Here is a 26,562-nt window from a genome sequence, read left to right as displayed (position 1 = left end):
CACCATCAGAGCAGGTATGATGTTGCCTTTTGGGGACTACAGTACTTTATTCTGTTTAATATTCTCAGCTTATGGATACCGAAGATCCGAATAGACTGTATGGAGAAATGAGTCCATACCACCCCCACCATATGTCCCTCTGGAATGAACCAATAAATACCTATGAAATTATTACAAGACTTATTTTCTGAGAAAACCTAGGGCGCAAAAATCCTTCCTTCTTCTACAGACGTATTACGTATTCCCTCTCTGAATGCTATGTATTTTTCTTTTTTTTATTTTTATATCCTTTATCTATTGATGGATGTTTGTATATTATTTATTAATGTATTATTATATTTTTCTTTTGTTATTTGTATACCATTTTGGGATGCTTACATGAGAAATATATTTGAAAGGTTGAATAAATAAATAACCATTAAAATTGATTAATTTGCTCTTCTGAATAAAGATAAATATCAGGAACTGTCAATTTGTATGAAATATTTAAAAAACCAAAACAACATGTTGACAGACTGTGCTAAATTAGAATCCAAAATAGACAGCAAGAATAAAAGAAGTGAGATAAAAAATCATATCAATAGTGAATACATTCTTTGCCGTTAAACTAATTGGAAAAAACAGAAAGAAAAAAATCAGCATGAAAGAACTGAACTGTTTTCTGAAAATAATAGTTGTACTCTGCTGATAACAGTATTCGAAAACAGAAACTACTATATCAATTCCGGCTATAATCAAGGTAGAAAACCTCCACCTATTACTAACTTCAGATCCCAGCATCCCTTCCTAGCTAACTTACTAGTTTAGTTAATCCCTGCAGAGCTAAAGTTCCCCATTACTGAATTCCAGATTTACAGGATTCTTAAATCATGTGTAGATCAGGGCCATGCTATATAAACTAGGTTTATTGAATGTCTTCTATTCAGTTTTCATGCATTGCCTGATTGAAAATGAAGGGAACCAACACACTGATATTCATCATGATGGTTAGAAGGCATTCTGGGAGCTGCTAAAAAAGGGCATGCAGGGATTGCATTCGGCCATGGATCCTCAACTTGCCAAACTTAGTTCTTGGAACTCCTAGAGATTATCAGTCTCTCGTAGATGCATCCATTTACTCTTGCTCCAGCTACCCTTAAGCATGGTTCTGAGCCACTTGAGCTAGGTTAAAGAAGGTGAATGAATTCTGCATTTCTCAGTTTGGTAGATGTTAAAGTGAAACTATTTGTCTTAGCTTAGCAACAAGCAAGGTATGTTCTGCCCAACAAAACACCATTGCTGGATTATTCTATTATGAAAACAAACGAGTATAAGAAGGTGTGAACTGTGAGTAACACATGTGTTTTGACAGTTTTGTCATTTTTGTCATAAACTATTTGCTGAAAAAAATATTTCCAAATTTTCTTAATGAATATGCTTTTCACCTCGTTTGCTGTTGAATTAAACAACTGTATTCATCTGAGGGAATGGGAATTCCTTTTTACAGAGATATGCCAGGTTTTGTGCTTTCTGAAAATGAGGGAATGGCTTCAAGGTGTTTTTGCAGTGCGCTGTTTTGCAAGAACATCAGCTATCCCAAGGCCTTGGCTTCAAGGCATCATCCTGTTTCTGAGCTACCCCCAAAGCTCAGCATGCCGAAAGGACCATTTCAACCCTTCAGACTCTTTTCTGTGGAACTAAGGCTTCCATTCCCAGCTGTGAGTTGGTAATGAGCTATTGCTGGACCTCACTGATGAGGGCTTTCTGTCCTATTGTCTTGAGAAAGGTCCTCCATTTGAACACAGAGGTGGCTATTTTGTCTGGGCTGGGACATGTTTTGTTCCGGTGTATCGGTTTGAAAGGATCCAAAAGACACTGTTGTGTTCAGACAACATTAGAATTAAACTGTTTAAGATAAAAAGGCACTTCAACCTATATCGGAAGATCATCAAAAGGAATCCAAAGAAAAACTTACTTGATATTGTCCAGTCGGCTGGAATCAGGCTTGAGGACGGATGTATTGCGGATCATCTTGTGCAGAGTGATCATGAGGAATACAAGATTGATCTGGAAGATAATGTACAGATGGATGAATGAATGAATGAATGAATGAATGGATGGATGGATGGATGTGTGTGATGGAATCCTTTGCTTTACAGTTCCCCCAGTTAGTAACTTCTCTCTGTCGCATTCTGAGGTTGGCAATGAATTCCCACTGCACTGCAGGGTTGCATGGTTTGGAGTGAGATGTGCATTATAGCACATCTTCCGAGCTTTGGAAAGAAAAGGGACATCTAATGGATTGGGAAGTGTTGGACTTTAGTTACTCTTCCCAGGTTGAGGAAAAAAATCCCACCTCAACTACTCCAAACAATCCTTCAATGACTCACCCCAATAACAAAAGAAACAGGTCCAATGAAACTCCAGATGAAGTAGTTATCAACTCGAAGCCAACAACTGCCAAAAGTAGAGCAAGACATGTTTAAATAGAGACCCAAAAGACAGTGGATATCCCATACCTTCACCACTACATACAATAGTTCGACTGACAATTCCACCAAAACTTGCTTTGAAACCTAGATTAATTTCTTGTTCATTCAACTGCTTTGGGCTTCTAGCATGGCTTTCTTTTAGGTATCCTTTGTCTTACCTCTAAATTCTTACTTCGTCTTTCATTAAAATCTAGTATTTCTACTGTTTCTCAAAAAAAAAAAAAAAAAGTATTTACCCTCTTCCTTAAATTAAACACATTGGATCATTGATTAAAAACAGAACATCATTCTTGTTCATCCTTGACCCCTCTACTTACGCCTTTTCAGTGCCATAGCTGCGGTAGTCAATAGCGGCAGCAATTCCCACTACCAGGGCAGGAAAACAATAGCCACCCAGGTAGTAGTATTTCCTACGGGAATACTCGCTTTCAAAGACTTCAACCAGCATGAGGTAAAGGTGAATGGCCTCCAGGCACATCCAGGAGAATGCTGCCAGGAAAAAATAGTGCAGCAGCCCAGCAAAGATGGGGCAGGCAATCTGGGATTGAGGGGAAAAGAACCACCAGTTAGCATGGATTTCTGTGTGTTTTTTTTTTTTTTTTTGGGGGGAAGGTAATATAATGATTTATTTAAAATCTCTACATATCTCTACCATAAGAAAACAATCTATATGTTAATATTAGAAAAAGAGAAGGCTGTCTTCATCTCTACGAATAGAATAGAATAGAATAGAATAGGAATAGAATAGAATAGGAATAGAATAGAATAGAATAGAATAGAATAGAATAGAATAGAATAGGGAATAGAATAGAATAGAATAGAATAGAATAGAATAGAATAGAATAGAATAGGAATAGAATAGAATAGAATAGGGAATAGAATATGGAATAGAATAGAATAGAATAGAATAGAATAGGGAATAGAATAGAATAGGGAATAGAATAGAATAGAATAGAATAGAATAGAATAGAATAGAATAGGGAATAGAATAGAATAGAATAGAATAGGGAATAGAATAGAATAGAATAGAATAGAATAGAATAGAATAGAATAGAATAGAATAGAATAGAATAGAATAGAATAGAATTCTTTATTGGCCAAGTGTGATTGGATACTCAAAGGAATTTGTCTCTGGTGCATAAGCTCTCAGTGTAGATAAAAGAAAAGATACATTCGTCAAGAGTCATTCCAGTATCATTCTGGGGCCAAAACTGCTGCTCTTTAAAGGCAGTCCAAATTCCAAAGCACAGATTCCATCAGCGTAGCCAGTCTAGGTAACGGTGAGCAGTGATGGAATCTCTTGGGTAACCACATATGCAAGGCCACACACTATTTCCATTTCTTTTGTGCATTGCCCCCCTGCGATAATATTCTTTCACTCAGTCTCCCTACTTCCATCAGCATCAGGTGCCCTGGGTCTTCTTTGGGGGCAACAGGATTGCCTGCAGCTCTTGGTTGCTTGCATAGCAGTGCTGAATTGTATTCAGTGCTTGCTTCCCCCAGTCTTAAATATTTCTTCTGTCACTCGTAACACAGAGATTCTTCTCCCAGTTTTGATAAGCTGGGATGATATTATTACAAATGCTCTTGAATGAAAGAACTATTAATCTCTTCTACCCTGTTCCCTCTCTTTGCCAACTAATGAGAGCAAGCTGCTCAATTTTATCTTTTTGTTTTGTTTCGTTTATCTTATGGACACATAGCCTAGACCAGGGGGTCTTCAAACTGGACAGCTTTAAGACTTGTGGACTTTATCTCCCAGAATTCCTCCTCCAATCATGTTAGTTCAGGAATTCTGGGAGTTGAAGTCCATAAATCTTAAACTTGCCAAGTTTGAAGATCCCTGGCCTAGACAGGCAGGCAGGCAGGCAGACCTCCCCACCCCAACAGGTAACCCTCATAAATGAATGGTGCAGTACTATTCCTGCTGCGGCCATCATCATCACCCTCTGCAATTATAACCAATGCCATCATCTTTAAGACTGCACTGAGAAGGGGGAACAGGTAACCTTCCTCCATAAGGAGACATTTATATCTCTAAAGGGAAGATGCTTCACAGAGAAAACAGAATTCTGCTTCCAAGCTAGAGTAACCTCTCACGTCTTATTTTTATAATAATTTTTATTAACATTTTTAAACAAGGCGATAAAATTTAATACAAACTAGTATAAAGTATGGGGGCGGGGGGGAAGAAAAAGTAAAGAAAAAAGCAAAAAAGACCAAGAAAAGAAAAAAAATGTTGAAGAAGAAAGATATAAAGTGGTTTCGGATATTCTTTACAGGGGTTATATAGATACCGTGTTTCTCATATAATAAGGCGGGTCTTATTTTTTTGAGCCCGAAAAATGGCTAGGCTGTCTTTTCGGGGTGACTTAATTCCCCCTTGCATCTTCAGGCGGGCGGGCAGCGATGGCTTGGATGTTGACCTCGGCATTGGTGGGGCACTTCATATCAGGGTCAACGCAGGCAGCACCATATCCGGGCGTGCAACAAAAGTACTTCCTAACGGCAAGCCCCCCACCATTCCCCCCATTCGCATGTTTTAATATAGGCCTTAATTTGGGGGGAGGGGCTTAATTTCATTTCATGCCTATAAAACATGCTGGGACTTCCTATTGGGGGAGGCCATATTGTTGGAGAAACAGGGTATATTTTAACACCTCTCTCTAAACTTATATTGTATTATTCTTTCTGCAATCTATCCTGTAATAACTTCTCACTTTTGTGAACTACACAAAAAGATATTTGAAAACATGTCATCTGGAAATCTTTTTGCAGTCTAAAATTTCCTTCATAATACACAGGGATCAGTGAACTCTTCGGTGGAACAGTGGCCCAAGAGACGTAGGTAGGCTATACATATACACACTATTTTCTGAATCCAAAAGGCTTATCAATGTCACCCTGAATTTGGCAAGCCAAACGGAACCTGGTGAGATCCTCATTCCCTCCCCCTAATGTGCCTTGCAGATCCCACTGTGCAGAGGAGCAGTCGTCGGTGGGACTATTGTATATAATAGAAAGGGAAAACCATCACCTACCTCATACTGCGTCTTGTCAATTCCAATAAGAAAAAGGAGCTCAGTCATGAAGAGATTGATGCAGAGGTTCTTGTGGATGGTGTTGCGGTCAGTTTGCAACCCACGGAGGAAACAAAAGGTGGATATGCAAATGGCCAAGCAGACCAGAGAAATCACAATGCCCACCCATGTGATGACAGACAGCAAAAGTTCGTTGATGCGGCCCTGATACTGAAAAGAAAAAAGGAAGAAGCCTGGTGTTTGTGTTTGTGTGTGTGTGTGTGTGTGTGTGTGTGTTTCCCCTATCCCCTTACCCGCATTCTATATTTTATACTGAATTTAGTAATTAGTACAATGGTCTTCATTATTGGGATAGCTGTGGTGTGCTTTGGTCATTGTCCAAATACTGCAAAGCCATTCCATTTTTATTGACATCATAGACTGCCCATCTTCTTAACATTTTGAAGAGAAACAGCTGTCCTTCAGCAGGCATTAAGAGTTTAAAGGATGTCCCTGATGATAGAAAACCATTTCTCTCCCCCTAACAACTTGTCATATTTTCTCCCCACCCTGATTCAGGTAAGTGATATTCTTACAATTTCGCGGTGTGCCATGAGGACAGCGAAATTGGTGAGGTGACTGCAAGCACAGGTGGTGTGGGTCTTGTTGGTCTCCATCAGTCGGCAGCCCTGGGTGGACCAGTATCCCATCATGGAACGCTCCGAATAGTTCCAGAAAGAGCAATTGGCATTGAAGTGATTCTTGTCCTATGTGGAAAGAGGAATGGGTCTGGGTGTCCTCAATAGAATATAGATGGGGGAGAAAAGGGCACTCCCTGAATACAGATAGTTCATTACATTGGAAAAATGTATGACCTGGTAAAAAGTGAATTTATACCCAGTCAAAATTTTAGCAGTGAAGCGTTTACAAAGTGTAAGTTTGCCACTGTTGTAGTTTAGTATGAAGCTGATTACAAGGCAAAAGTACCAAGGTATGGGACTTAGTGACATAGGCAAAGAAAAGGAAACAGAGTGATCCCAGGAATAATTCTTATCTCACCTCCAGGTGGGAGAGAGTAAAGATGACAGGGTCCATAAGGAAGACACGACTAGATTCCTTATTGATGGAGGCAGCGATAACTTGGGAATTGACAACAAGTGAGGGGCTAAGTGGACCAACTTCACTTCCAAGCTTGATTGTGGCGTTCTCCGTAGAGAGGAAAAATCCCAAATTATTGTAGAGGATGAAAACAACTTTGACCACTCCTAAGGAACAAAGGGAAATGAGATACAGCCTGGGGTGCAATAGACAGAATGAATTATTGTTAGAAAGGGAGGAAAAGAGATAATTGCATGATGATGGTTTCCAAAATGTTCTGGGAAGATATTTATCAAGGTCCTCCCCAAATCTGGAGTCCCTTCTCTTGCTCACCATTACGACTGTTCTGCTTGATTGTGTTGGCTGATAGCTGGATTGAGTTTCTGGTAGTATATTCGTGTGGGAACACAATATCTGGCACTTGCCCTTCTGTATTTAACACAGAGACCTCCAACACTACAATAGGAGAGAAGAATGGAATAGGTTAACACAGAACACAGGTCAAACAACATAAGAAGCTGTACCAAAGAGGCAGCTGGGCTTTCTTGTTTTTCTTTGAAGACATTTTGCTTCTCATTCAAGAAGCTTCAATCCAAGATGAGAAGCGAAATGTCTTCAACGAAAAACAAGAAAGCCCAGTTGCCCCGTGAAAAAGCACCTTTGGGACAACTATGACCTGGATGACTGAGACTCTCCACAGACCTAAGAAACTGTAGTAATCACCCTTCTTTCATCTGAAAATTTGCATGTTTCTGTATTGATACTGAATGTAACCTTCATGTTTCTTCATGCTTAGACAACCAGAATAGAAATGGGGTGGCTTGATTTCAACCTCTCTTTTGTCATGCTGAGTTTATACTATGACCTTGTAATGTTTGATAGTTGTTAAAGATCATCTCTACTTTGCTTCTCCTAATACTATATTTCTTTATAATCAGTTCTGTTATAATCATATTTCTACAGTTAAACTGTGTGCTAAACGCAAGAATTCAGTATAGGCAACTGTACCCTTTCCGCTTATTCTGGTCTGTTTCCAGTCCATTGTGGATTATTGTTTTCATTTTGTATCTAAACAGATGGGCCATTTTACAGTTTTATTGCTTACTCTATTGGTCTGAGGTCACTTAATCTAAGAAGCAGGGACACACCAGGGAAACCTGGCAGGAGACTAGGTTTTTCTATTTATTATTCAAGAGCTATAGGTTCAGTCTGGCACCAGACACAAAAGGTATGTTTCTCCAGGTTGCCTGGGCAAGATACTAATTTATACTTATGCAGAATGCAATATTGTGAGAATTTTTTCCACACAAGGAAAATGGTTTGCAAAACTGACTGGATTTTCTGATCTTTTTGATCTAGCTAGCATCACATTATATGACATTTCCATGTAATGAAATGGCTTGGATTACATTGCTAAAAGGTTGGCAAAAGTGTAGGAATGGATTTGACCTCAAGAAGAGATAGCCACTGCCTGAGATACTGGAAGCTACCTACATTTTCAATATGACAGGATATGCCCAAGAGAACTGGATGGGAAATTTCTAAATTCTACTTCTCCTAACTCTTCTCTTCTCTTCTTTCTATTCTCCAGTTTAATACCCTGTCCTTTTCTACTTGCTTTAACACTAGCAGCTGCATTTGTACTTTCTGGCTAGTTAAAAACAAAACAATTTAATGTGGCATATGTAACCATGTTTGATATGATTCTGCAACTGATGAGTTAATGAGTTTTATGATGAAAAGGTATCTTGAAGGCCACTTGATTTAGTGAGATAATGCTAACATGCTATCATCCTACCACAGGCTGTGCCAAGCAGACCCAGTCTTGTGCCTGATCAGCGAAATCCTTTCTCTTCTTTTTACTTCACAGACCTATTTGTAACAGACTCCTGAAGTATGGAAGTGGGGAATCCTACAGATATCCTTTCCTTGTACATAATGAAATTTAACACTGCTTCCATGTAAGAAACCTGCTTCTTCAATGTGCCATGGGATGGAAATACAGATCACTTTTCTATGGGTACAACGGAAAAATAAGGACACTGCCAGGAGGTATAAATCAAGAGCCTTTAAAAAGTAAATAGTAGATAGAAAGGCATCATACTCTGATTAATGATTTCAGGAGAAACTGATTTTCTTTTTTTTCATAAGGGATGAGACAAAGGGATGATAAAAAATGGACAAAAGATACAAATATAATGATTTAAACTAAGATGATTAATTAAGGTAGAATTAAGAAGTGTGAAATATGTGGAGAAGTTAATATAGAAGGCTTAGAATGGTAAATAAAATAAGTAATGATATGTAAGATGAGCATGAATATAATTGAAGTCCATGAAGAGAGAGACACCTGGGTCCAAGTTACTTTCCAAAAGATATTTTTTTATGTTTTGTGTGTTGTGTGTATATGTCTTTTTGGGGGAGAATTGGTAAAAACTTGTAGAAATATAGAATGAGAATAATGGTAACTAAGTCAGAAAGAAACAGATGAAATAATAATAATGATATTGAATAAGAGTAAAGAGAAGTAAAGAGAAATTGAATAAGAGGTTTTGGTATATTATATGGAAATGGTTTAAAACAGAATTATAATTTATCTGACTTGTTAAATTTATAAGGGAAAAAGGTTTAAACATGTAATGAATAATGATAATTTGTGTGTTTTAAAAATTAATAAAACTTGTTTAAAAAAAAAAAAAAAAAAAAAAAGTAAATAGCACCTTCCTCTATTTTTGACAGCCTACATTTGATAAAGTCTCCCACCTCTTTAGGTTTACAAAGGCACAGGCACTGTGTACAATAATGTTCAGTACACAGTTTGAAGAAAGAATGGTTGGCTGGCTTAGAATTGCTTCAGAGAGGCACAAGTCTGCTGCACCCATACACTTTGTGAAGTTCCCTCCCTCCCTCTTGACTTCTTCAAGATAAAGCAGACAAGCTGATGCTTACCAACGTTATTCTTAGCAGTGACAAAACGGGCTGGTTCTTTGACGTTGTCCGCCAGAAGGAAAGCTCCCTCTTCTAGGATATCAAGCAGCATGGTGGCAGTGTGCACCTGCTCTGTGGCATTCATGTCCTTCCATGATTCCAGGGCCTCTGGACGCAGGAGGTTGTCCACCGTCTCCACCACAGCCTAGAATGACATTGAGTTTTGAGGAAATGGATCCACTTCTCATACCCCGTGTTCCCTCCCAACAGTTATTCTGCTCTCGCACTTTCCTTTTCTCTTCTTTGCCATTGAGCAAAGATGGTTACAGATCCATTCTTCATGCTACTGCTTATATTTGACAGACATATGTGTTATTAATCTTTATCCATGACACCCTGGATGTTGTGTGTTTTTTAACCCTCAAAACCCAGAGGATCTGAGATTGTCATTTTGCTATTGTTCGTTAGGTGCATCTCCTGACTAGAATGGGCCAATTCAAAGATGTTACCATTTATGGAAGTACTGAAGTAACTGTGTATTCTCCCCCCTGCCCCATTTTCTTACCTAACTTCTGCTTATTCTCATTGGATCAAAATTCTTGTATGGATGGAAGGAGATTTTCAATTTCTGAAATGCTAATTTGGTATTCAAGGCACGGTATTTTCCAAACAATCCACAAGTAGAAAATGCAATTCTTCATCTCAGGAACTACAGGCATTGCTCATCAATACTTTGAGTATTATAAAATGGGCAAGGCCATTCTGCAAGCAACTACAAGGTACAACTACCGTACTTTACTTGCAGAGTGAGAAGTAGCATAGCTCCCATGTTTAAATATTCATATAATTCATCACTGTTTTTAAAAAATTCTTTCTCCTTTATTTTTAAATGACTTTTCCCCCCTCAGCATGTATCCTTCAGATTAGCTAACATCTTTTCTGGTGGGATTTTTTCTGTTATTTTATTTAATCTAGGGATTGAAGTTCAACACAATGGGATGGGTGCCAAGCTGAAAAAGGTTGACTTAGAGCCTCTTTTGTGTCATTCAATTCAAGAGCTTGCATTTAGGACCCTTGTTCCAAATAAATGATCTGCAACCTTTTTTTTATTTATTTATTTTTAAAAACTCACCCAGTTTTATATTATATTAAATTAGCCACACTGGCATAGCATGAAATGTAGTTTTTTAAGCAATACTAATAGCAGTAGTAGTTGAGAGATTACTTGCATGGTTATTTGTGTTCTGGACAACTACAAATAGCTTCCTACATAAAATGAAAATGATATAGGCTTGGTGGAAGTTTTCTATGCCTTGTTTCCAGCATTAAGGTTTTTACATTTGATTATCTTGTGTGGGATATTTTGTGGATATCCATATTGGTTGTATATCCAGAACAATTAAAATGAGAAGCATTGTTATAGAAAGGACTTTTCCTGTGCTCCACTTGTAATTCAGATAATATTGGACAAGACCAAAGGAAAAAAATATTTTTGGTAGCAAAGCTTGTCCTTCCCCCAAAATTCTCTTGTCTGTTTCCTCATAATTTCCACAGGTTGCTGAACAATTTCATATATACTACTAGAAAGTTATAGAATATAATATGCCTATATCATGTGTGGGATAAAAATATTTTAATAAACATAAACAAGCAACTTTTTAATGCTGCTCTAAATTTAGGGTGCTTCTAAATGAAATGATTTCTTTGAGATAGAAACATGCAGGTCTCAGAGAAATGTCAGCATCTCCCTGAGACCCACAGATGTTTGACAGGTTATTTCTTGCCCACAGCTATTCCTACCTGAATTTAAACCATTGATGTCCTCACCTTGATATAGTCTTTGCAGGTTCTTTCTCTCTTATGCATCTGTAGAGTACAGCATACAAGCCCAGAGTCAATGATGGTCCATATATCAAAACAAGGAGAAAGTAATTAGAATTCCCCAAAGGCCTCACTCTACCCCTATACAATTTATCTATGAGTTTCCTTAATATTGTTTGTTCCGAACATAAAGTCACTATATAGGCAGAAGATAATAAAAAAGAAATATCCTAAATGACAATGTGAATCCATGTAAATTTTAATTTACTGGTTGTTTGTTATTCAAAGAGACAGGCTGAATTTGACAATTGTATCCCTTTTTTCCCTTTTTTAATTTCCTCGCACTGTGCATTTGATCAGTTTTTGATTTATGCTTTCAGGTCCGAATTCAAAATTATCACCAGAATTGTCAGGTTGTAATCCTAGACATTTACATAGGATTGGGTTATATTAACTCAATAACACATTATCTCTTCTTTGAATGCATTCACATGATCGACCATTATTGAAACATTCTGGATTGTTATCATCAGAGCTAATATAGAATCCTATAGGAAAACCAATGAATATGACCAGAGTCTTTATATAGCAACAGCATCTGGTAGACTGTACCGCAAAATTAGCTATCTAAAGATATTTCTTCATAACTATTCTCATATCAAGGGTAATAATCAGGAGGCATGGAAAACTAAATTTGTTGTTGTTTATTGTAAGGCAAAAAGAAAAAAAAACCCATTCAGAAGTTTAACACCATATTTTTCCAACCACTGGATCTAGGTTGCTAAAAGGTTTATGTCAAATTGCTATTCTGTTTCAACAGCCCAGGAAAGTGAGATATAAGATCAGGACACACAACCTGCTGAGAACAGCCTCCCAGTTAACATATCACCATGCACCTTGTTGTAGTTTTTGCCAGCTGACTCCCTCTCTATTGGACGCAGGGCCTGCAGCTGAGCATCCAAGATATCTAAGAGCTGCTCCATTAATTTGACAGAGGAACTAACATCTCCAGCGTAGATGGCACCACGCGTATGTCGGGCAAGCTCGGTAGCAATATTGGCTGCGTTCTCTCCACTCTTGATCTGTCAAGAGGAAAGAAACATAAGACTACCTCAAGCCAGCAAAAGAGTTATGCAGGCGTGAAGAAGCCTGATACCCATTGTGAAGATGAATTGTCTGATTAACAACTAGAGGGTGGGAAGAACTTCTGGGAAGAAAATGATACCTTTTGGGCCACCTGGTTGACCCAAGGACTTGTGCAGTTGCTGAGATCAGGCCCTCGTGGGTTCCAAATACCAAGAGTAGCAAGGCATTGGAAAGAAGCAATACCTGTGGGTGGGACAGCAAGAAAGACTTGTTAAGCAATGTCAGTTGTGGCTTCAGCCTCTCATCCCTATCTATGCCCACTACAAAAGCAACCCACTGTTAAAGGTCTATGAAGAAGCATCATTAAGCTTGTCCGGAGCTGGCTTCGCCAGGTACATTGCCCTTAATTACAATACAAATATGCTCCAGCAGCATCTTTATCCAGCTACATCTTCATATTGCTGTTTTCACCTCATCCCAAGCTCACAATGAAGAGCTACACCAAGAGCTCAAAGGTGTCCAAAGACAGCCTGAAGGTACATGAAGACTGAAATCAGGTAATTGCCATAGAAAGGCAAGTTGAGAAACAGGAATAAGGTCAGCAGATTTCATTCCAATACAGGGTTTTGCCACTTCAAGGATAGCACTACGACTTTTAGCATTGGCTAATGGAAGAACTACACACTGCCTGGACCCCCGATTCTTTCATTTGGATCTGGTAAGCATCCAAAGGCATTCACCTCTGCAATAAAGACTAGAGCAATTTGCCTAAGGTTACCCCTGGTGAAGCTGCTTATTTTTACCTCTCGTGCCCTTTGGGCAAGGCCTTTCCACCAGCATGCCTTGTTGTGTGGCTGGCCACTGGACACGCCTCACCTCCTTTGCTTCACAGAAGAGTTCTGGAAAGATGTGCTGGTTGTTTGCTGGTGGGCGGCGGGTACTGGGCATTATGGCAGTGACTGTGTGCAGTTCTGTACCCTTCTGATTTATGGCACCTATAGGGTGGGTTGTAAGGGGTGGCTGTCGAGTGGTTGTAACAGCAGGCGATATTGTGCTGGTGACAGTGGTGGGACGAATAGTGGTTGTCGTGCTGAGTGGTGTTGAGGTGACTGGGCCTGTAGGCAGAGAGACAGTTGAGGACAAGCAATTCTTCCCAAAAACAAAATATCCCTCCCTTCCCATTCAGGTCTTCAGTTGTAAAATTTTAATTCTTAAAAATGCCTATGCTTATTACAACTCCATTTTCGTTGATGTTGCTTTTGCATTGATCCAATCTTATGGTACATCTTGATTTGCAGGGGATCCCTAAAATCTCCAGCAGAGTCTTTTCTTGCCCTGTATTGCTATTTCAGATCCTTGACCCTGAAAATATCAGGGGCTGCACTTAAAACTTTGCACATGTAAAACATATCTTCCCTCGCTGAGTTCTCACCACAGTATTATTTATTCTAGCCAGAAAATCTCATTGCATGGAATCACCATTTAATCACGATCACATTTGTAACAAAAGATGCAGTTCTCCAGGTTATAAAGAGTCCCAGATTTTCTTTAGCATCACAAATTCTAGTTGCCATGGTTGCAAAAATATTTTTTTTTAAAAGGGGAGATAGTGATTACTAAATGTTCCAATGCAGAATATTCTGAAAAGGAGCTAATGATACCAAAAGAATTATATGTATTCTTTCCTCCTTTCTATTGATTCCAGCCCAATATTTTTGACCCTTGTTTTACTGCTAAACAAATATTCCATGAGACGTGGTATACAGTATATTCCTATATTCCCAGTGTGTCTGGATCTTCCCTGTGTAGATGATATAAATGGCAAAAATTCAACAAATTTCCAAGTTATATTACTTTTTCATTTCAGTCTATCTAAAATGGTTAATCTGGATCAGCTTCCTCATATCCTTTTAAGCCCACATACCATTTATGACATCTTCTGTCAGATCTTTCTTAGGAAATACAAGCCATGTCTTCACACTGAAATCATTTTTAATTTTAAAATATAGCAAACTGTAGCATTTAGTGCTAATTTAAGTAAAGGTAAGCTTCATTCTGTCCCATCCCTTCTAAAAATATGCGTGTGACTCCTATAGATACAACTGATCCATTATTCTCACTAAGGCTAAATCCCATTCATCCAGCCACAGCATGGGGATATTAACTGTGGAAATGCTCAGTTTCAAATACCATTCAGACACAAGCTGTGCCACTGGGATGAATGGAGAATGTATGAAAAACAAATTAGTGGTATATTGGGATAAACAGATCTTAATCTGGCCCTATACCAGAGCATGACTAATCTTGAACCTCTTTTATTCAAAAGTAAACTGAATTTTTCTCCTTCTGCCCAGCTTTAAGGAATTATTTTTGTAGCCTCTAGGCTTCTGCCAAATACTGAACATCAGACAATCCATCTCTCAATTTAAACTCCATGTGATGTTAACTGTCAGAACTTCAGGCACATGCTGACTCTGTTGGGGTCATAGGGAGTTTGAATTGAGGTGAATAAAACTTTCCAATACTTACTATTTGACTGGAGCCTGAAGAACTGCTTGCAGCAAGTAGCAAAATTAAAAATATTTTAGATGTCAGTGCAAAAATTTAAGCCTTTCTTTTTAAGGTGATATTGCCTATACATGTTCAAAAATTTCTTGAAATGTGATTATTGTCCTTCACATCAAATAGTAGGAGCTGAGTTGCCTTGTAGAATATGTAAAATATATGTTTGTTTTATCTAATTTAGCTCAAGTCAAGAGATAGCTGTCAAAAGATATTTAGCTCAAGTCAAAAGATAACAATCCTAATTCATATGCAACGGGGGACTGGTGATATATGAGATTTAGTGTAAAAAGTCATCTGTAACCTGATGCTCTCCAGATGTATTCGCCTACAAACCCCAGAATTTTCAGCCAAAAGGCATATAATAATTCTAGTGGTCCAACCCAGTTGGAGGGCACTGGTTTAAAGAAAGTTGGTATAAAATACACATTAAAGAATCTATTTTTTAAAAAATAATTTAAGGTCTATGTGCCACATTGTATAATTAAGAACATCACATCTCTGCAAGTTGACTCATTATTTTTGTCCCCAAATATTTTTATCAATACTGTAAACATTGGAACAAATATCAAGCATTCACAATTTCCAAACACTGACAACTCCTTTTTCTTCCCCACCCAAACTTTTATCTTAGGATGATAGCTCACCAGTGCTAGGATCAGGTGGACCAAACTCAAGAGAGTAACGCAGAACAAAATAATTATTCCATACATAAAGCTGATTATCACGGGGGTTATAGTCAATGGAAGAGATGAACTGGTAAGGATTAGGAAAGGTCAGAGAGATTGGTTCTTCACGATTCATGTTAGTATTGAAGGCATAGTCGACACGGTTCCCTGCGGCCTCACTGTCGTCATCCACGTAGACTGTCCGTACCACATAGAGGACTCCACACACCATGAAAGCATTGGATGCCGAGCGTTTGTCATAGCCAGTTTCCCATGTGCCTTCAAAGCGTAGAGTGTAAGGATTGAGCTGGCTTACCACTAACCGTCCATTGTTGCTTTCAGTGGCATAAATGACCCATAGCCCATTTTCATCAACAGCCAAGTCAATGTCAGTCTTGCCACCCCAGCGGTAGGGTGAAGTGTCATGATAGTTGGCTGTATTGATAACCGTTTCTCCACTTTTAATCCGTGTCCGCAGATCATACTTGATAATATTGCGTGTCCGCTCTTTATTGTAGAAGACTGCTCCATCGTACACCACAAAGCCGGTGCCATCGACTCTGTTGGGTAAGCGATATGTGGTGGTATGCCGGGCACTTACATAGTCTTCCCATGAAGCATACTCTGTCAAGGTGTCTGTCCTGTATGGGATCCAAGGCATGACATATATTCGGTCTCCAGCTTGAAGAGGATCCTTGCACCAAGCTCCAGACTGGTGCTCTGATTCATGGGCCGAGGTAGGTTCCAGGATCTTGTGCAGCGTCCCTGGGCAAACGAATACTAGGGAGGGGATGTAAGGGAGGAAAGGATGTTTGGGTAAAAGGGGAAGGGTGAAAATTCAGAAAGAATGTGACAGAACAAGGAAAAAAGAAAGAGAGAAAGAAAGAGAGAGAGAGAGAGAGAGAGGATAAATTTGTAAAAGGTTGTTGGCAGGAGAAGTGAAATCCGCGCTGAGTTTTCAGAGCAGCTGCAATCATGACACTTTTATCTGTTATTGAGCTGAGATGGCTCAGTGATGTTAAATAATGGGAGGAATGGGTGGGGAGCATCAGAGGAAATCAACACTTTGTCCAGATAAAATTAAAATGGGCAATTAAATTGTTTCCCTGCCAAGTTATAAATAATTTCATTTGGATAGCTCAGAAATATGAACAGGAGTACTGGTGAACTTACAGCTACAACCCCTATTCCCTGACCATATGCTTTACTCATTCTATGGAGGTCAGAGTTAAAAGCTCTAGAAAAGCAATTACAGTGACCTCACAAATCTTCTCCACCAGAGATATCTAGGGGATACATCTAATGGTATGGAAGTTAAGCTTCCACATCACATCTTTGAAATTAAGTATGGAATTGTAGCACTGTCTATCCTAAGGAATGCACTGAGTAGTGTTGTTGGGTTTATAGGACTGATGGACCTTTATCTTCTTTGGGTATATCTAGAGGAAGGACACCTTTTATTTTACTTTATTGGAAACTTATAACATATTGGTTCCATTAAATCTTGAAGTACACTGATCAAAGGATTATAGCACTCATAAAAGGAATTTGCTTCACCAACTCCATTGACCAAGATTAATCTACGCCCGTCATCATGCCGCACCTAAAGCCCAGGTTTATGTTGGCATAACCATCAATAATAATGAGGCAGAAAGAAACTGGACCCATTTCTGCATCTACAAAGGCAATTATTAGTGGTCTTTCTTTTCCTTGGGGTTGCAGTAATTAGCTAGAATATCAGAGCTGCAAGTTAGCTCAGTGCAGTTCCTAAAACAAAAAGTAATCATGCATTTAGAAGCAGAAATTAGGAGCCCAGGTTTCAAACTTCCATTGCTTCAGACTCTTTTATCTCACGCCCTCCGAGAAATGTTCTTCTACATCTTATCACTGTCTTCCAAACAGTTTTGAGGAAATGGAAAAAGAATGAGGGCCTGCCAGCCTGAAATATTCTAACCATTATTAAACATTGTTGAATGGGCAATGGGAAAAGAAAAACAAGCACAAAATAATTCAAAGCTTGGCTGCTTAGAAGCCCACTGAATATAAAAGACAGGGTGTTTCCTCTTCCTCTGAAACAGACTACTTTAAGCCCTGGGGACAGAGAGCTGTAGATTAGCACAGGGACTGTCTCCCTTCTGGAAATAAGAGCTTACAGAATCATAGCAGAAGGATGCAATTACCCAAAGCTTCTGCTTCCCATATCCTGGGTGCCATTCAAGCAACTTATCAGCCAGGTTTGATTCGGAGCAGCAAAGTACATGAGGCTAGTGCACATGGCAGGAGGTGGAGGAGTGAAGTGACAGTGGGGGAAAAAGGAGGCTGGGCAGGGGGGAAAGGAAGCCCCTCCCTTTCACCCACACCCTAATTGGCCGCCCGCAGTCTTGGGAAAAGCCAGGAGGAAAAAGTTTGAAAGGAAGACAAAAACAGGCCAGCATTCTGCAAGTATCTGCCTCTGGTTAGCTGGAGGAAGGCTGGGAGGAAAGAAAAGCATTTAGTGGTGGAAGGAGGAGTGGAGTGAGGAGAGCAGGATTGCAGCAGAGAATTCACCTGTCCATTATGGCACAGTGTTACTAAGTGGCTACAGAGAAGACAATGGAGCAGTCAAACCAAATGAAAATTGTAGGGCTTAAAGGCTGTAAGACGCTTTCATTTAAGAAGACCCAGGACTATATTTCTCTGGTGTAAAAGTACTGACACACTGGTACACGGCTGGGGGAACCTGGATCGTCAGCAAGCCAATTACTGCTGGGTGCTAGCTTATATTTTCCACTGTGAAAGTTTTTTTCTCACTCTGCAGTCTCAATGGCATTTGGGCTTTGTTATAGCAGCCCTAAAATGTCTGGCAATAGTTTTTGTGGATACAGTAGTGAATTCTCTGCTCTCCCATTATTATATCTGCACAGTTGTTATGAAATGCCACAACACTCCAAAATGTATCAAGTCTTATCGGAGTTGGGCATAACTTAGATTCCACATCAAACCATACCACCACATACTTGGAAGTAGACCAACAGCCTTAGAAATGATTGGCAAATAATCCAGGAAGGAGACTGGCATCAGTCATGGAGGAAAATAGCATTTTTGACAATGCCGGCTCTCATAAATATTTACAAATACCCCTCCCCTGATTTCTCAGACTCAGGCAGAGCTTCATTGCAAATGGATAGAAATGCATTTCATATCCATTTTTGCATAAAGGAGATTAGGTTGGGATTCTGAGCATACGCTATCTCATAGTTTTAAAAGTTTAAACCTCAAAATCAGTGGGATTTATACGAGCTTAAGAGTGTGATGGACTGTTGTTTTCAATGGTCACAATCTCTGAATAACTCCAGAGGGAGCAAGCAGGGCTGAGTCAGCAACCTGGTGAGTTCACTCTTATTCACGGTATTTGGGTCTCCATGGAGATGTTGTGCTGCATCTTACTTAGTAATAATAAATAATTCTGATTAATAAATATTCTGCCATTCTAGCTGCTGGCAAATTCTGCCTCCTGAGCTCATTTGGAGAGCTGGTACATGGAATGGAAAAGAGGTATTCACAGTGAGTAATAATGAGTTTGGAAGAGAGCTGAGCCAGGGCTTTTCTGATGTAGGGACCATACTTTTATTATTATTTTGTCTACGGAGGCTACAAGGATTGTGACCAATAACACTATGACACTAGAAACGTTCAGCCTGATTTTGAAGAATGAAAGAAACAGGCTTTATTAGAGTTGATGATGTTTTTTAATGCTCAATAAATGTGTTATTTCCTCCCCCCCGCTCCACCGGAGGGTTAATACAACTATTTTGCTCCTTCCCCTACTGTAAAAAAAATGTTGATGAAATTCAGTGTTACAACCTTGGGGGCTCTAAGGGAAGGAAAAATGAGGTTGGAGTAGCCACATATGGCCCACATGTTGCCCATCTTCTGTCAAAAATAAGGAAGTGGGCTACCATAAACCTAACTAGTAAGCATCATTCTTTCCTTGAGAACTGGAGATAGTTCTCAAGGAACCAGGCTGAGAGAGATAATGGTTATTTGGAAGTTACATTTCATATTACAGCTATAACGTGCCAGCTAGAGAGATCCATAGTGTATACATTTTAACTTTTTAAGTACTCTAAGCAACTTGTGCAAAGATTGCATTGATACAGCAGGCCATGGAAGACCACCTGCAATTTGCCTATTCACTTTTAATTAGAAAGAAATAATTGTCTCAATTATTGTCTACCAGGTGTTTGAAGATCATCTACTTAATCTTCTTGCATACAACGACAGAGCTATTATTTGATTTATAGTGCAGTGGAAATGTAAAGTGACAAATGGATTTACCACTGTATGGCAATGAGTCAAGGAGGAGAGAAGCCAACTAGCCTAGATGTTAATGACAAGGTCTGTTAAAGATCCCTGTAGTGTTTTCTGTTGTGAATCACCAGACAAGAACTGCTTAATGGGAAACAGTTGGATTTTATAGCATTGCATGATGTTCCTCGTACTAGCTATCTATCTCTGTCTAATCCATGATTTTCAAACTTTGTCATAGCAAGTCCCTCTAAAGTCAAAAGCAAACTTATTCAAGACTCACAATGTATAAATTATGACCATTTCAGAGGTTTTGCATTTACTGACATGGGTTTCAAGACTTAGTTCTCAGGACTATGTCGGTGTTGCATCAATTTGGCTGAACACAATTTTTTACTTTCATATTGATGACACCTGTATTCCACAAAACACTTTTTATAATGTTTCAAACAAACATCACTTTTACTCCCAGAAATGTTATTGATTTTTTTTTGGCATTCATGTCAGGAAAAAAAAAAACACTACCAAAACCCTGGAGCATAATGTAAGAAATAACTGTCTACATTGCTCCCGTTGTAAAATAAGTCTAGAAATGAATGTTAGCCATAGAGAGGATTCCATAGCAAGGTGTATGACTTGTTATCACTCACTGATCATGATGCTTTCCTCCAATATTCACTATGGACTTTCCCCTTTTGGTAAAGAAATTGTTTCTCTGCTTATTATTGGGAGGGGCCATGTTGGATTTCCCAAACTAGATAATTCCCTCCCCCGCTTACATTCCCCAGAAGATAAAAGCAATCATGTGACCCCCTGGCCATGTTATATCATACCCAAATCCAACCAGTTTTCCCTGCAAAATGATGATCATGTCTCAGGGAAATAGTTCATAATTGGAAAAGAAGTCATAGGTGAAAAGTCAGAGTCTGAACCTGTGAGCTCCAAATGCCATGTCTATTGACTATTTCAGCACTTGAAATCCTCTTGGTACTTATTAATGGAACTTTATGAGTATCCTTGCCTAAAGAGTGTCCTTCTGATAAATTCAAAGGAAAATTGCCTTCAGCCTAGCAATTCCTAACCCGTTTTATCTAGGTATCCAGTATCCAGATGTGTTGAACTTCATTTGCCATTGTTCTGAAGTAAGAAGGCCCTAGGAATGGTTGGCTGGTCTACGTATAACTATCTAAATATTGTGTCACTATTCTGTCATGCATTGCACATTGTGTTTTTCCTTTCTTTCAAACAAGGCTGTCAGTTATAGGATTGGAAATGGGCAGATTGCCTGGAGCCATTCTCTGATCCTGCTTCTTCAAAACCTGCAGCTAAGCCCAAGTAAGGACACTACAAACTTGAAGAAAAAGAGGAGTCTCAAGACCGGGAACTACTATGAATGTCATGATTTACAATACATCAAATTTTATGCTTTTCTATACAGCATTTGTGGAGATAGATACATATCCTTCTATCTGTTGATGCTTAGAAGAACAGCTGGACCATATTTAAAAGTATACTTCCAATTCAATGATGCTTATGGTTTGTGTTTCTTGTGTATTTGTGTAAGGTATTTGTTTGCACATGTGTGTTTTTATACATATGCAAACATTCAGATGAACACACACTCAAAACGCAACCAACTATATTGTTCTTAATGTAAAAATATCTACATGCCTCTGGTTTTGTAGGTATCTACAGGTGGTCCTCAACTTACAATCATTCATTTAGTGACTAAAGTTACAATGGCTCTGAATAAACAACTTATGACCGTTTTCCACACTTATGTCCGTTGTAGCAGCCTCATGGTCATGTGATCAAAAGTTGTGCTTGGCAACTGGCATGTATTTATGACAGTTGCAATGTCTCGGGATCACGTGATTACCCTTTGCGAACTTCTGGCAAGCGTAATCAATGGGGAAGCCAGATTCACTTAACAATCGTTGTGACTAACTTAACAACTGCAGTGATTTTCTCCACAACCATGACAAAAAAGGTATGAAATGGGGTGTGCAACTCACTTAAACAACTGTTTTGCTTAGAAACAGAAATTTTGGGTTCAACTGTAGGTCGTAGGTTGAGGACTACCTGCAAGTGAATGTGCTGCCTCCGGTTTTTATTTTCACCCATCAGACTGGAGATGTCGGCTGCAAAATAATTTGACCTGAATGGTGGTTTGTTTTACACGAACACCTCTGCCATTTTCAGTTTCTTGTCCCCCATTCTGAAGCTAAGGAACCTGAGGTGGGACAGGATGGGGACAGGGAAGAGGTGGCAAGAGTCAAAGATTTCCAGGGCTCTAATCTTGCCTCCCTGCCCTGAACGCTTGCTTGGCAACCTTGCCCCGAAGCAGCTTCCTGGACTTTCACAGGTTCAGCTCAGCCCAGTTTCCCATCTGGGTTGGTGGGGTGGGATGGATGACTCCTGGCACAGGGAGGAGAAACACACCATTAAAGAATGAAGCGCTGGAGAGGGAGGGGCAGCACAAAGCGTTAACTGGTTCCGATCCCTCATGGATGGGGTAGTGCCGACTCAGCCTTCTAATTCGGGATGGGGGCAACTGTGTTCTGGGGTTGGGGGAGAAGATGTCAGAAACAGAGAAGGAAACCATCAGTGAAAAACCACATCCAAAAACCATGGAAACCTGTGGAAAAGAAAAGTATAAGTATATGCCTCCATCCCCAATCTTGGGAAAAAATTCCAAACCAATGTAGTGGGGGGGAAAAACGTGCTTTTAGAACAAACTAAACAGAGAGAAAGAGAGGGGAGAGAGGGAGAAAAGAAAGACATGGTTTGGGTAGAATCAAGCCTGGCTTTTTAGTTGTACTACCTCGCAATTAATTGGTTGAATTCCTAGATCTAACTTGACAGCTTGTCTCTTGTTCAAAGAGGCTCATTGCAATTGTGATTTCAGATACTTACATTAGGTTAATAAATCTAGCCAATATGAGACATTTACTGACCCCCCCTTCCTTCATGCACCATCCCCATCTTCCCCCAATAACAGACAGAGCCAATGATCATGACTGCAGCTTTCTTCAAATTAAAAAAAAGCAGAAATGGAAAAGAATTTTTAAAAAAACACAAAATCACCCAGGATTTGATCAGGAATTAAGAAAAAAGAAAGGAAGGAAAGAAGGAAGGAAGGAAGAAGGAAAGAAAGAAAGAAAGAAAGAAAGAAAGAAAGAAAGAAAGAAAGAAAGAAAGAAAGAAAGAAAGAAAGAAAGAAAGAAAGAAAGAAAGAAAGAAGAAATATGTACAAAAATTAAAAATGCCCACATTGAAGTGATTAGTATATCAGAATAACTGACTGTATGCATATCCTTACTTTGGGCTTATCTAATTTCCATGTCATCTTGATAGGTAGAGCTCACCAAAAAAGAGAGAAAGGCTTTTCAAGCCAACTCTGAGTATATTCGCAAGGAAAGCAAACTCAATTTGAGATACAGCTTGGGAATTCTCATCAAAGAACTGTACAAGCTTTGAGTGAAATTTCCACTGAAGGATGGATTACAAATGAAGTCATTAATGCTCAGCTTTAGCCACACGATTCACTTTGCTTGTCAGAGCATGGCGAAGGCGGAGTTTATCCTTGCTTAGGGTGATGCCACTTAGTGTGAGCATCTATTCCTTAGGTAGTGTACTACTAATTGTAGACTTCCCAAACCTGGTGGCATCCTGAACTACAGCTACAGCTCTCATCATCTGCAGACGCTGTGGTCAAGGAACTGTCAATCCATACTTCTGGAAGTTGGGGGAAGGCTCCAATGTGTAAGAAGCTCAAAAGAATATCCACATTACATCCAATAGTGGATTTAAAAAAAACCACACCCTATCATTTCAGAGAGCATTTTGAGGCTGAACACGTAGCTTGGGAGAAGGAAAAAAAGGCCCCATTTTGCTGAATATAGGATCAAAAGGTATACATATTTTCTGGGATCTTATTGAATGTCTAAAACCACATGGCTTCCATAATGGTAACAATGATCAATGTATGCATGTAAATACTTTTTTTTAAATACAGGAAAGCTCTGGAAGAAGTATTTAGAAATGCCCAAATTGCAATCAAAGTAAGGGGTGAGAGGATTAAATATAAAAACAAACCAGCTATTGTTCTTTTGTAATTTCAGAAAATTGTAAGCATTTTTAGAAAGAAAGAAAGAAAAGAAAAAAAGAAAGAAAGAAAAGAAAAGAAAAGAAAAGAAAAGAAAAGAAAGAAAGAAAGAAAGAAAGAAAGAAAGAAAGAAAGAAAGAAAGAAAGAAAGAAAGAAAGAAAGAAAGAAAAGTGGTTGAGGTAGGCCAAGGTACCCAGTTGGTTGCCATGGAAACATGAAGAAAGGAGCAGAGAAAATCAGTTGAATGATAAAAGACGCAGGCAAGAACGGTTTGGAAAAGTGTATTTCCCCTGAAGGAAGCAAAACCAGAGAAGGACAGGCATCGCCCAAGCATTCATGGTGCTTCCCCTCCACATGTGAGCACGGAAACATGGAACGTTTGGCAGGGCTGTTGTTAGATGATGGCTTTACCTCCTTTATTTGCTGAGTGGCTGTTTAGTGATTGGCAGATTTGTTTCTAGAGAGGATGCCAATTGGAATTAGTGAGACCAAAGAAAGAAGAGGAAGGGAAGCCAAGGGAAGGGCAGGTGGGAGGTTAGGAGAAGAAGGGACAGGGAGAAGAGGGAAAGGAAGGTCACATTAAATATGGCCACAGAGAAAAAAACAAGGTGCTGGGTTAGGGGTGGGGTCAGTGGTAATGTTGTTGTTTACCTTTCTGTTCCACTTCTACTTTATGCATCGAAGGGAGAGAAGAAAAAATATATTGAAAAAAAAGGTGCAAGAAGGAAAAAAAAGAGAAAAGAGATTAAATTCCTTTTGTTTCTGCCCCCCACCCTAAAGTAACCATTTTTTTCCTTCAACTGTCCATCTCCCACCCTCCCCAATCTTCCCACCAGCCCAACAAACACCAGCCCCTCCCGCTTTGGAGTCACATCAAGGCAGAGAGCGTGTGGGGTTTGCTGGGGGAGGTCTCCCCTGAGTCTCCCCCTCCTGACAGCAACTGAATAGTTTGAGGTGTGCAGGGTCCTCCCCACCCGCCCTTAAACTTGGTGCCAGCGACATTGCCCTTCAAAAGAAAAATCAGAAATCAAATCAGGAAGGACAACAAAAGAGCAAAACACAAAAGGGGTTTGCTGGGTGGAAAGCTTTTGCAGGAGAAAAGAGCAGAATTGGGAGGGGTGGGGAGAGAAAGAGTCAGCAGAAATATGAAAAAAGGGAAAGAGTCAGACTTTGAAAAGAAAAAAAAATCCCCCAAATCTTTACTGAATGTCTAGGGAAGGCATACCCAACGTGACCAGAGACATGTGCTACTACTCTACTCACCTACTCTAAATCCAACCAAAACTATTCTTCTGTAAACTATAAATCAATATACATTTCTACATGTTAGTATTGTTCCTATATCTCTCTTCCTCATGGCGTAGGACCAAATTCCTTGCAAGACTGCTGGTCAGTCCTTAAGATGAAGGGCAGACTCTATGGGGCATTCTTTATGGGTTTCACCACAAATACATCAACAGCAAATTTGTTTTGCCCAAGGGGTAGAACATACTATCGAATATATTGCAGTCACCATTCCTATTAGTCCTGAGGAAGGGGCTTAAAACCCTTCTACCTGTACTTTTTGGTGCTTTCAAGTCAATGTTGACTCCTGGTAACTGCAGTTTTCTTGGCAAGATTTCAGAAGTGGGTTTGCCGTGGCCTCCTTCCTAGGGATGAGAGAGGGGTCTGCTCCATGTTCACCCAGCTGGCTTCATGTGTAAGGCGGGACAAGACTTTGCAATCACCCAGTTTTTGCCTGATTCCTTAATGACTGCATTAAACTGGCTTTCTTCTGTAACTTTTTGAATAATTTTAAAGTTCTGAATTTAACCCTTGTTTTAGAATTTTTAAACTGTTTAGAATGATCTGTTAAATGTGTACTTTTTTGAGAGCTCTTGGAGTAGGCAGCACTGAAACTTATAAGTACAGCTATAAATAAATACATTTTCTGCAGTTTTGTAGATGTTGAAATGTAACATTTTGCAGGGTCTAACTAATGTTCTGCTAACTTAGAAATAGCTCTGAAGACATTTTAGGAAGATCCAGCCCTCAATCTAGGACTTTATGAAGGAATTCTGCCATTCAGCTACAGCTTCTCAACTTCATATCTAGATTAAAATCTCAAGTCACAGGTTCACATTCAAAATTAAACAATGCTAGTTACGAGACATTCCAATGCTCGTGCCAGTTGTTTACGATAAAGGACTTAGAGACTCTCTGTAAGAAACACCCAATCTTCAGTGGACAAATGGAAGGTTCCTAGGACTGGCCTCAAATAGTAGAGATATGATAGGTGGCAGGTGAATAATTTAGAAGGTAGTAATACATGAGTTGGGAGTCTGGGAATTCTGGGAGTCTGGCAATTCTACCACCAAAGCCAGCTAGGTGACCTTGGGCCACTCACTTTCTCTCAGCCCTAGAAAAGAGGCAATGGCAAAGTACTTCTAAAAACTCTTCCCAAGAAAGCTGCAGAAACTTGTCCAGGCAAACTCCAAGAATTGGATACAATTGAATGAAATATATACATATG

At 39.4% G+C, this 26,562-nt stretch overlaps 1 protein-coding gene and 1 long non-coding RNA gene across 14 annotated transcripts in view; one reads left to right on the top strand and one right to left on the bottom strand.

Moving 5' to 3' along the window:
* Positions 1 to 26,562, bottom strand: part of ADGRL1 (adhesion G protein-coupled receptor L1) — a 150,450-nt gene that overhangs the window by 16,005 nt on the left and 107,883 nt on the right. For 6 of the 13 annotated variants that reach the window (XM_087955578.1, XM_087955580.1, XM_087955579.1 and 3 more), the window contains 14 exons: positions 24,702 to 24,716; positions 15,634 to 16,434; positions 13,228 to 13,539; positions 12,564 to 12,667; positions 12,235 to 12,420; positions 11,345 to 11,383; positions 9,539 to 9,722; positions 6,923 to 7,045; positions 6,551 to 6,756; positions 6,088 to 6,258; positions 5,513 to 5,722; positions 2,789 to 3,009; positions 2,370 to 2,436; positions 1,955 to 2,046 (listed from right to left, as the gene is read on the bottom strand). In XM_087955578.1, coding sequence (XP_087811704.1) covers positions 1,955 to 2,046; positions 2,370 to 2,436; positions 2,789 to 3,009; positions 5,513 to 5,722; positions 6,088 to 6,258; positions 6,551 to 6,756; positions 6,923 to 7,045; positions 9,539 to 9,722; positions 11,345 to 11,383; positions 12,235 to 12,420; positions 12,564 to 12,667; positions 13,228 to 13,539; positions 15,634 to 16,434; positions 24,702 to 24,716 — 2,731 coding nt within the window. Of the gene's footprint in view, positions 1 to 1,954; positions 2,047 to 2,369; positions 2,437 to 2,788; positions 3,010 to 5,512; positions 5,723 to 6,087; positions 6,259 to 6,550; positions 6,757 to 6,922; positions 7,046 to 9,538; positions 9,723 to 11,344; positions 11,384 to 12,234; positions 12,421 to 12,563; positions 12,668 to 13,227; positions 13,540 to 15,633; positions 16,435 to 22,383; positions 22,580 to 22,857; positions 22,877 to 22,898; positions 23,071 to 24,461; positions 24,508 to 24,701; positions 24,717 to 26,562 lie in introns of those variants that run through there. The other 7 variants (XM_087955585.1, XM_087955582.1, XM_087955584.1 and 4 more) reach the window with 5 other exon arrangements.
* On the top strand, positions 18,955 to 21,277 carry LOC148132145 (uncharacterized). Its single transcript, XR_015747634.1, has 3 exons — positions 18,955 to 19,020; positions 19,128 to 19,197; positions 21,192 to 21,277. It is a non-coding gene; the product is annotated as an uncharacterized LOC148132145 (long non-coding RNA).

This window comes from Notechis scutatus, chromosome 2, assembly GCF_049901735.1.
Source record: "Notechis scutatus isolate UNSWTSFEM ecotype Mainland chromosome 2, rNotScu1.2, whole genome shotgun sequence".
In the NCBI taxonomy this organism is placed as follows: domain Eukaryota; kingdom Metazoa; phylum Chordata; class Lepidosauria; order Squamata; family Elapidae; genus Notechis; species Notechis scutatus.
This window is presented reverse-complemented; position numbering and strand designations above follow the sequence as displayed.